Here is a 12,170-nt window from a genome sequence, read left to right on the forward strand (position 1 = left end):
TGATTAGAAATAGAACAAGTTTCTGATAGCCTAGTGAGTCTTTTTCTGTAAGTTGTAGCAAATAGTACATTATCTGATTCACTTTTAAGGTAAAAATTCATCATAGCAAAGACCAGTGAGGAAGCCTCCATGCAATTGGATGTCAAGATTGCCAACACTTTGCTGTGTACAACGTATATCGATGATATGTCTTTCTTCTTGAAAATAATCTAATGGAAAAATGTGTGTGGCCACAAATACTTACTCATTAGTTACTGTAAATGTTAGTTGGATGCTAATTAACTTTCTGGGTCATCTAATTTCAAAATGTCTAGGCCTTTGATAAAAGAAATAAAGCAGAGATTTTTGTACAAAACAACTTATCTGAAGAAATCTATTTTGTTTTTGATAGAATCCATTTTTTAGAGGAATAAATTAGTAAATTGAAAATCTATCTTCTTTCACCTCTGTTATGTTTCTAATTCATCTACATCTTTATAAATGATTCCTTTATAGATCAGGTTGATGAGAATAGGTTATCCTGTGTTAACATTTTAAGCCAAAGTAAATATTCAATTTTTATACTATTAAAAAGCTTATAATAGGCCATCTCCAGAACATTTCCATAACTTTAAGTGTGAACAGATAAAAGATTAAGATTTTTATGCTAATTTATTTCCACTTTCTCTAAATTTTGCTTTTGTGTGTAAATCGGGAATGACAACTAAGGATCTTTTTTACTCTTGATGGTTTTGTAAAAATACCTACTAGACTATGTCTAGACAAAAGCAAGAATGTTGGTGAAACTCTCAGACTCCCCTAAACTGAGTTTAATTTCCTGTATTCTCTGGATTCTGACCATTTACTCCACATTTTCTACGCTCTAATAGGAGTCTATCTTCCTAAACAAATCTGCCTCCTCCAGCTCGCTAGCCCTCAGCTCTCTTTACCACACCAAGGCAGAAACTAGTCATTATTGCACAATGCCAGAATTCACCCAACACAATGGTGATGTTCATGTCTCTTCTTTTCTAAAATGAAATATCCCAGATGTGACTAAGGAAGTCCTCTTTAATCAGACCTCCCACATATCCTTTATTTTTTTTTCTTTACCAGCCTTTTCATCTGCTTTTTCATCATTTTCTTCTCCTAAAAACTTACCTTGTGGTAGGGAAGTAGGTACACTGGAGATAGGCATTGTGTTGGAATTATGGCATGGAAGACAATCGTTAGCAGTAAGTTAAAATTCCAGAACTTCTGTAGTTTAAAAACTAAAAATTTACTTTGAGAAACTTTAGCCATAATATATAATTTCCCTTTATATTTGTTTCTAATTCTTATGAGAATTAGAATAATAATTCTGCATCATACTTTTATTTATTTGTTTATTTTGGGGCCACACCCGGCTGTGCTGGGGTTAATCCTGGCAGACTCAAGGGATCATTTGGCATGCTGGGGATTGAACCAAAGTCAGCCACATGCAAGGCAAATTGCCTACCAGCTCTGTATTATTGTTCTGGCCCCATTTATTTAAATTTTTTTTTTTTTTGGTTTTGGGGTCACATTCAGCAGTGCTTGGGTTACTCATGGCTCTACACTCAGTAATCACCCCCGGCAGGCTTGGGGGACCATATGGGTTGCCGGGATTTGAACCACTGTCTTTTTGCATGCATGGTAAATGCCTTACCTCCATGCTCTCTCTCTCTGGCCCCTTATTTAATTATTTTTAATAGAATCCCCATGTCTGCTTAAACACGAATCACTGCTATTCTCTGTCTAGACACTGTGTGTGGGTATTTTATGATGTGTTTCATATTCTTCCTATTGATGAGTTTAGTCTTGTGGTGCACAGCGATGGCAGAGTCATTTCATTTTATTTCTGTCTAGCCTGACCTGCTTTTCCTGCTCATTCCCTTCACTTTGCAACTGTTGTGTGATCCAGTGTCATACTCCTCCACTATAATGCTCACACACTTTCTGATTGTTACATTTACATGCTCTAGTGACACTGAGAATCCCAGACAACACAACCTCAGGCCATGCCTGGTGCATATGGGCAGCTCAGAGGTTCTTCTTCAGGCCTATTTTATTTCTTAAGAATCTGCAGATCTTTGCAGCTTACCTTGTCCAGGATTCAGCAATGCAGAAATTGATAATTCAGCTTATATTCTCAGCAGCTTTTTCAGGCAGGTTCCTGCAGCTGCCATGTGGTTTAGTTTTCTGTGGATTCACCCAGATAGACCCATCTTCATCTTTGATCCATTGTACCATCCAAATTGGATGATGCTGACCTGTCTGCAGGAGCCATCCTGTAGAGTCACTTGAGAACTTATGCAGTTTCCAGCACACTGAGACTGATGGCTTTTTCTGCAAAGATAAAAATAGTAATACCAAACCCAGGTGTAACCTCTGTCATTTAACTTCCTTTCAACCCTACTTAAAATCTCAAAGAGTTTCTTTGTTATCTGTTGCCAGCTAGTTTGAGATCCACTGAAGAGCTAATTTGAACTGATTTTTGGTCTAATCTTCTGTAGTATGCTAACATCCTGGTAAAACTACAGGGATTCAAATGTCTATGTTCATCAATCTTGGTTACTTTTATTGAAGAATAAAAGATCAAAAAAGCGTATTTCCTCTCAAGCTTCTGCTGCCCCAGGCCTTGTATCTCTGGGCTGTTTACCATTGAATCTCACAGCTTCTTTTGCTTTCTGAAGTGTTAACACCCCAAAACTGCCAGGTAGCTTTTCTTTTTTTTTATGTTTATTTTTGTTTGTTTGTTTGTTGTTGCTGTTGTTTTCCTAATTGCTGCTTAGTCTTGGACTGAGGAGTGGGTAGAGGTACTTGGGGATTTTGAAAGCACCCAGTGTTTGACCAGAGCTGATTTATATCCCTTTGTCTGTGGCTCATTCTTCAATTTCTTTCCCTCTCCTGGCTCCTATTGGAACCATTTGGCTCAGCTTTGAAAAGGTGTCTATCTTTATCTTGTATATCTGCTGAAGTAAGAAAAACATTGGCCATGGGGGCAAAAGATACTAGTTATATAAAGAAGTATAGATCTTTTTGCTCTGTCCAATGAAGGTTTTAGTTTCATTTGAAATATAAGTGAAATGTGATTTCCACTGCTGGCATGGGCCAGAGGCAGGGAAACTAGAAACCTTTTGTTGTTGCTGTTATCATCACTTTTTATAAAGTGTTTTGGGCATAGAGGGCATTTCAGCTCCACTATTATATTGACACATAGTTTGACATACCAGTACTGTATTCTTAAAAACCTTGAAACAATCTTTGTAAAAAAAAATTTCATCATTTAAAAAATGACTACCTTCAGGCCAAAGTAATAGTTCAGTAGGTAGGACATTTTCCTTGCACATGGCTAACTCATGTTCGATCCTGGCACCCCATTTGGTCTGCGAAGCCCATAATTATGGAGTGATCACTGAACACAGTAGTAAGCCCTGAGCATCACTATCACTGGGTGTTGTCTCCGAACAAAACAAACAACAAAAAATGACTACCTTGCAGATTCATGAAGTCTCTTTTTGCTTTTATATGGAATTTTTAAAAAATACCACCTCCAATAAAATAGAAAAATATGAGATATACTTGGCTTTTAAAAGTACACTCAATTGGTAAACATTTACATGAGCATTATTATAGATTTTAGTTACTGAAGTGTAATAACATGCACTGAAAGCAGGCATTTAATTAAGTGTTGTGGCAACTAATGGGAAAAGGGCCTAATTTTTTAGAAACTTAGCTTAATCATTTTGAAGGGTAATGTTTCCTTAAGTACAAGTAATGTCAAAATTGAAGTAAGATAAAAATGACCCCAGAGTATGGTCTTTTTCTACTGAAAGGCTTAGTTGGGGTAGGAGAAAGATGAGACTAAGCTATAAAGGGAATTCAGCACAAGAATGTTTATGTATTTAAAAAAAAGGCAATAAAAATAAATAAAATTGAAAAAGAAGGTCTATGTAGGAACCAGAAAGATAGCCAGAGGTTTAGTCATTTACCTTGCATATGGTTGACCTATATGCATATATATGCAAGGTATATAGACCCTAGTTGATCTCTGGCAACATATGGTCCTCTGAGTACTGCCTGATATGTGCCCCCCCCCAAAAAAAAAGTCCAAGGATATAGAAAGTATGGAATGAATGCTAAATCCTTGGATTATAAAATTTATATTACCAGGAGTGGGAGGGAACTGAAGAGGTGAACTGGATATGACAACAGGACAGTTGGTGGACCCTCAGCACTTTGGGGTAGTGAAGGTGAAGTAACAGTAACAGGTGTAGTGTCATTACAAACATTAATACTATCCCTATTATGTTATCTAAACTATAAATATAAAGCATACAGTCCTAAATATTAAAAAATGTATTTTAAAGTACCCATATATCATCCTAATAAAATTAAAAGGAGAAGAATATGAAGAGCTACATGACAGCTGTGTGTATGTCCTGCTCCAAGTATGTTTCCATGACTGACAGGTCCAGCTTCACTGGGAAACGTGATCAAAATGTCAAGTCTGAGGATCTGTGCCAGGCCTAAAGAATTAGGAATACATCAGGGAGGGATGCACAGGAATATGTTTTAACAAGCTCTCTAGAGCAGAATGACTGATCTGAAGCAAACTTGGAGTTTCCCAGTTTAGAACAAACAGAGGTTTTGCACACACTATTGAAGGTTTGAATTGCACAGGGAGTTCGCCAGAGACTCCAGTGCTCAGGCTGGTCCATCACAGCCTCCTGTCTTTGTGTTCCACAGTGCACCCAGGTTCAATGTGCCAGAGAAAGTTTATGACTTTCTCTGTAAACTACATCTTCACCTCCTCTCCAGGGCATGGATGTGAGTCTCCTGGTAGGGGATCTTGGATGTCAAAATTCTTTTATAAAAAACTGAGTACTTGCCTTTTCCATGGAGTTGGCATAGTATGAGAGCATGACAGGCAAACCTGCTGGTACTGACAGTCATTAAGGCAAAAGAGTGAACTGGAGTTCGCCACTCTGATCTTTACCACCATGCTACCACTCACTCAGGTGCTGCAAAAGATAACAATAATATTAAAATACAAAATAAAAGGCCAGATGCACTCAGTATTCTTCTACCAAGACAAGAAGCTTGAGGTGCATCTTATTAATGTTCTGTCAATGAGGTAAGAGCAATTTTTTAGTTTTGCAAAGTCAGCTCCAGGAAAACATTTTGTGAGCTTGTTTGAATGCTGAGCTATAATTAGTCGTTTTCTGATTCTTTGTGCAATTTTGAAATGTTTCTAATACATATTATTGGTCTAAAATAAGTTATTTAAGCAAGTGTGTTAACTATTTGAGTCATTATGTTTAATTAAAATAGATGGTAATATTAATTGTATTTATAAATATTAATATAATGTATCTATAGTTATGCACATTATATATAATTACACATACAGTACAGGCTTGGGTATTCTCAGTCATTTTTAAGGGTGTAATGGAATCCTAAGACCAATATATTTGAGAACTGCTGCTTTAAAGGGTCTCTGGATTTCAGGTTTTTTGGTGTGTTACCTTCATTTTATATTGATTGTTAAGCAACAGGGGAAAAGCCAAGAAATGAGAGTTGGTTGATAGTATGAGCCAAAGAGTTGAGAAGAAAAGGCCAAATGCACAAGAACTAGGTGCTGAAAGTGACCTATGTGACATATATAAAGTGACCTATGGCTGCCCTTCATCAACAGTAGTGCAAACCACAGTGTCAGAAAGGAGAGAGCTCACCCTGACTGATCCTACTAGATCTCTTCTGTTAATTTTCATATTTTGTCAAATTCTTTTTGAATAATTATAATTAGAAAATATACTCTATCTTTACATGACTGAAACCTAATCACAATCATATTTGTAATCAAGATGTTTAAATAAATATATTAATAAAAATTTAGAAAACAAAAACATATTTCTATATAAAAAAAAAAGAAAATATACTCTAGGGCTGAAACAATAGTACAGCTGATTGGTTGCTTGATTTGCAATGCAGCAGATCCAGATTTGATTCTTGGCACCCCAGATGGTCTTCATGACCTGCCAGGAGTAATCCCTGAATACAGGGACAGGAGTACGTGCTGAGCACTGCCAGGTGTGACACCCCCCTCCCTTTATATAGAAAGAAGATCTTTGTGTTGTTGGCATTCGCATGGCTCACTGGCATTTCCAAAGCTGCCAACCATGAACACGATGGATTTTTTCACTCAGTACTTTTTTGGGGAGGTGGTCTTCAAAACCAGTGTTCAGAAACCACTTCTGATGCTACAGTCAACTGGGTCAGACACTTCAGTGCATGGGCCTGGAATGTGGAGGTGGTGTGGTGAGGTGAAGGGAATTGCACCAGAGTTCTGTGCATCTAAAGTGCCTCCATCTTATGCTATCACCCTGGCCTGCAGGATGGCATTTAGCTCTTATTTGGTTTTCTTTTCACTTGTTTTTGGGAGCACCATATGGTGCCAGGGATTGAACCCAGGCCTCCTGCATGCAAAGCATATGCTCTAACCCTTTGAGCCTTCTCCATGGCCTCATCTGATTATGTTTTCAAAGATAATACAGCCAAATCAAAGCAATAGTACAACAGATAGGGAACTAATCTTGTGTGAGGCCAACCAGCGTTTGATTCCTGCCCCCCTATGGTGTTCCAAGCCATCTCCCTGTACCCCCAAGAGTGATCCTTAACCTTAGAGCTGGAAGTAAGCCCTGAAGCACAATTTAGGTATGGCCTAAACACAAAATGAAACCAAAAATAATAAAATCAAGAAATTTTGAAAGGCAATGTATCTCTTTCCTTAGTTTATTTCTGTACCCGATCATAGCATGACCACATTTCTTCCAGCATTTAGTATCCATGGCCATTCAAGAGAGGCATCTTTGGAAGTACCCTTGGATATGTCATAACTTTATTTTTCCTTTTTTTTTTCTTTTCTTTTTTTAAATAAAATATTTAAGCATCATGATTACAAGCATGATTGTAGTTGGGTTTCAGACATAAACAGAACACCCTTCACCAGTGCAACATTCTTACCACTACTGCCCCCTCCCTCCTTCCCCACCCCTGCCTATATTTTTTTACAGTTGCTTTATTAGATGTGAGTATGCATAAGTATATCACATTTTTTAATTTTTTATTTTGATCATATTGGCTTACATATTTTTCAAAGTAGTATTTTAGGTACATATTAACATTGAATCAGGGGAATACCCATCACCAAATTTGTCCTCCCCACATCCCCGTTCCCTTCCTGCAACCATATCCCCCTCCATCACCTCCCGGGCTGCTAAAGTAGGTGGTCCCCTCTTTGTCTAGCTTACTATTAGTGATCATATATCTGTTTGGTCCTGGTACCCTCCCTTGTTTCCTCCTCTATTTGAGAGATGGAGCTCGATAATTCAAGTTATGTGGTTTTGTTTGAAGGAAAGAAAAGCAATAGAATGGGGTAAAAAAAAAATAAAAATTAAAAAATAAAAATAAAATTAAAAAAATAAAAAAAAAGTCAAATAAGCTGAAAATGGGCAGAGTCCTTATAGAGGCTTTCAACCTCAGTTTGAGAGAGGACATGAAAAAGGTAATTGAAACACCAGAACAATACAGAAAGAAATATCAAATAAAATATCCAGTGAGCACTACAGCAATAAAGACAAGCACCACACAATAGTCTCAGTCCTGAAATCAAACCATGCCGGAGTGCAAAAAGAAAGAGAAAATAAAATAAAATTGGAGACATCAACTTCAATATCTACACCAAAATAAAGAAGTCAAAAAATTAATCAATAAATATATATATGTGGATAAAATTATTATTTTGTGGTTTTTTATATTTCTTTTTTCCCCTGCATAGGCACAGTAACTATTAGGGATATTATAGAGGGAATTCCCTTGGCCTAGGAGATACAGGGTTTCTCCAACCCTGAAGTATCTGTCATTGGATTAACTATAGACTCCTTGTATGATCATTTACTCTCCCCTCTGTGCTTTTGTGGTGTATGGGAGACTTCTGCTTCATCATGTATGGTAAAATCAGACCTCTGTATCTAGAGATCTTGGTGACTGTACAGCTCAAGGAATGGAGCTTATGATGAAGTCTTTCTTTGTGGTTCTAGCACTTCTGCTTCTTCAGTGTCGTTTTAATCCATCTTCTGTAGTTGGTGGTCTTGGTCATTATGCTGCTCCTAGGATGGAGCCTGGGATAGAGTCTTTCATTATGTTTCCGGAAGACCCGTTCAGTTGCAGTTGTCTCAGTATATCACATTTTTATATATACAGATTACATGAATTCATACAAGTTATGAGGAATAATAAAGCATGAACATGAAACCATTTGGGATCAAATCTAGGCAATGAGCTATATAGGTCATCTACCCTACAAATTGAATTACATCCTTAGCTACCTCCTCTTTTCTTGCAATCTTTTTTCTCTTCTTCCCCTTGTTACTCTTTTTCACCTTCTTCTTACTCACCTTCTTCCTCCTCTTCTTTTTCTTCTTCCTTTTCATCCTCTCCTTACTCTTCTTTGCCTTATTCTTCTTATTCTTCTTCACCTTATTCTTCTTACTCTTCTTCTCCAACTCCTCTTATTCCTGGGTCTCTGGACTTCAATGATTTCCTATGTTGTTTCTGTTGAGTTTATCAAAGACTTCTGGTTTCATATGTTCACATTCTTTGAATAGTTTAGACATTGTCTGATCATTTATTTTAAGGTTCTCTTCCAATTTCTTCTGCTATATAGAGTTGTTCTGCATCTCATCCTCTGACTCACTGACCCCATTATCAGCTGCTGTTATTCCATTGATGAGACTTTTCATAGAGGTTTTCAGTTCATAAACCAAGTTTTTTAGACCTGTTGTATCAGTATGAAAGAATTTCATACTAATTTCAATCTTCATATCCTGATTCTTACTTGTGTTCCATTCAAGTCTATCTATACTTTCTTTGAGCTCCATGAACATCCTCTATAATTCATCTCTAAACACTTTATCTGAGAGGATACTTAGCTCTTTGGTACTTTTCGGGTCATCAAAGCAGCCATCTTCATCCTCTATACATGGGGTTGTCCTGCATTGTTTCCCCATTGTGATGCTTTTAGTATATTTATAACTATGTACTGAGGTGGGGTTCGGGGTTAAAAGATGAGCAAGACCGTGAGTGAAGCGGAGCGACTGCGCTCCTCTGGCTCCATCCAAAGAGCAAGCAGAGAGTAGGGCAGCAGTGCTTTATAATGACTTACTGGTGCCCAATCACATTGCAGGAATCAGCCCCCAGGCTGGTTGGGTGGGGACATCTTACCAGGTTTGGGTCCTGGAGAGATTATGTTTGTTGGTGTCTTCTGGGCAGCCTCCCGCAAAAAGAAGGCCAGATATGTCATATCTTGAATAAGGTTTAAGAAAGCCACAATTGGCAAACCAGTACTAACACTTTCTTCTTCCTCTTTCCAGGCTTCTGGTTGTGATGGGTCTGAGATTCCTGATGAAGTGAAACTGATTGGGTTCGCTCAGTTGAGTGTCAGCTGATGTATGTCACTTGACATCACCCTGATTGTCATGCCCCCTCACAACACTCCCCTCAAACTCCCTGCCCCCACTCCCCGGAAAAATCAGAAGATTGTGAAGATCCATGGAATGGGATAAAATTTTTTGAAAAAAAAAAAAAAAAATGACAGCACTCTGAGTTCTGCTTTATTCTCTAGCAATCCACAGTATGAAAACAAGCAAATGCCACAGCTGCACGACTGTTGCTAATTTTTCCAAAAGCTATTTAATCTTCTTAGCAACCAATTTGGATATCCCTTAAGTGAAAAGAATCTGATATACACTCAGGTGGTCCTATTTATTGGCTAAAGGATTTTTTTTCTATCAGAAGCCTATTCTATCATTGTCTTTTCTGTTATAATACTTTAATTGTACATCTGACAAAACTGCCTCTTATGTTGTATTTAGAAATTAATATACTTATAAAATTAAGATTTATTAGCCAAACTTGAATTCTAGTTTTAAAACTGACTGTGAATTTTATTTTTCATATATTTATGCATTACATACGTTAGCTATAAGAAAAGAAAGTTTTGATTATATGCTTCTTGCAGTTAATCTCTTCTTATTTAAACAAAGTTTCAGATCTATCTTTGGAGCATTTATAACTTTTGATTTTTGAAATGACTGAATTAGGAACAAGGATGCCTTTTTTTTTTTTTTTTGCCTAAAATAAAAAAAAAACAAACACCAATCACACTCTGATTGTCTATTGGGAGAGGGAGGTGCCTTGCAAACTTTCATATTAAGAATGTGCCTGAGGCTGCTTTACTCTGAAATAGTCTCAGTTCTAAAATTTCCTTTACATTAAGTGGCATATATAAGTTTTGCTTTGTTGGGATGGTTAGAATGTTATGCAATGTTGCCATTCTATTAGAACGCTAATTATGTGCCCATCTCTGATTTGACTTCTTTTTAAGTGATAGGATTTGTTGTTCCAAAGGTGACAAACTTGAAAATACCAGAATCTGAGTTTTACTTGAAATTCTGCAAAAGACCCAGATGGAGTGAAAAACAGTAGGGTTTTGTGCAATGTCTAAAAAGCAAAACCATTGTTAAGTTTCAAGAATAAACATGTTCAACCCTATACTTGACTCTATATTACAGAAGAACAAACCTGGGGGGTTTTCAATTGGAGTCTAAATATCCAGGGAGGTAGGCTCCTGGGATGGTCTCATTTGCTCTTTCCTAAGCTAACCCTAGATACAGCAGCTCTTTATTGTACTTTAAAAAGCAAATATATATTACTAAGGACAAAAAAGTTATTTATAATTGCCTTGTTATAATTGTTAAGGTGTTCTAGAGCGATTTGCATACAGTTTAATGTAATTTCATTCCATTCTTTTGTTTACACAATAGTTACTCAAAGATGACTGCAAAGGTAAAGGAAAATAAAAGTGTACTGCACAAAGACATTGTGTCACCTACCTGTTTTGTTCCTCCTTTAGGCATTGTCTTCATTGTTGCAGTGATATTTTGCACTTTCATTAAATGCCTACTAACAATTGACCAGTGAAAAGTGCCTACAGGAAGAATAAGGCATGTAGTCAGTATGAGAATCAAACTTAAATTAGATGAGAGAATGAAAGACAAAGATGCACTCTGTTTTCTAAGTGTGAATTAAATTCATATTGGGCTGCAGGTAATGAAAGAATAATTCCTTCCAACTGCTTCAGTTTGCCATGGTGGGAGCTGAAGCTTGGGAGTGTTGTATGTAACATGTCTAGGACCCTCACAGAATTGAACTCAAGCCATTGGTTTCCTGACATCCAGAGCATGCCCTGAAAGCAGTGTGCGCAAAATCTTTCATAGTCAGTAAAACATCCATAAACAACTAGAGAAAGTAACTTTACATTATAGTGGTAAATGTCACTGGATATCTAATTATACTCAGATATTTGCTAATGTGGAGGAAACTTCCGCACATTAATAGGATCAAGATTTTAAAATAAAGAGGGAGGCAACATTAGCATCATGATACAGAAGAGGTTCCCCTTGTTTCAACCCTTCTATAATTCATATGATATTCATAGCATAACAAGAGTGCTCTCATCCCACCATGATTCCAAAGAGATGCTCATCTGTATTATAGGAGGGTAAGCCAGAAAACAGGGATAGTAGTACTTATATGCTCAATGTGCAGCTGTGGCAAAGAGAGGGTAACAATACCAAAGGTGCCAAACCTCAGTCTCAATAACTGTCAATTGTGTCCTTACAGCACTACCCAGGACTACCCCACTGGCATCTTAAGGCAGCTGTGGTCGCATACATGCAAATCCATTCCCTCTTCAAACACACCTGTCTGAAGCCCAGTCACTTTACATTGTGGTAGCAAAGCCTAGGGAGCAATGCAGACACCCAAAGCAATGGGTTTGCCCACTGTCACCATCAACAGAACTGCAGCAGCACATTAACCAGGGTGACTCTTCTGGCAGAGGCAGGTTTTAGTTCCTACTATACAGAATATTGTCAGAAAAATGCAGGTAAGAGAAACCAAAAGTTTATGCCATGGTGCCACCTACTGGAAAACCAAAGAAAGGGTTTCTCATAACTAAATTAGAATCAATGCAAGCAAAACTTGGACCTAAAGGTGCTATACCAAAAGCACCAGCACAGGACAATGCCACCAGTCACCAAAATAAA

At 37.4% G+C, this 12,170-nt stretch overlaps 1 protein-coding gene across 1 annotated transcript in view; it reads left to right on the forward strand.

Moving 5' to 3' along the window:
• The window catches only part of STK39 (serine/threonine kinase 39), a 308,961-nt gene extending 298,021 nt beyond the window's left edge, over positions 1–10,940 (forward strand). The window contains exon 18 of the mRNA XM_049773425.1: positions 9,435–10,940. Within this exon, the coding sequence (XP_049629382.1) occupies positions 9,435–9,509 (75 nt within the window). The 3' untranslated portion in view covers positions 9,510–10,940. The remainder of the gene's footprint in view (positions 1–9,434) is intronic.
• Positions 10,941–12,170: the final 1,230 nt, after the last annotated feature.

The sequence above is a fragment of the Suncus etruscus genome, chromosome 5 (assembly GCF_024139225.1).
Source record: "Suncus etruscus isolate mSunEtr1 chromosome 5, mSunEtr1.pri.cur, whole genome shotgun sequence".
NCBI lineage: Eukaryota > Metazoa > Chordata > Mammalia > Eulipotyphla > Soricidae > Suncus > Suncus etruscus.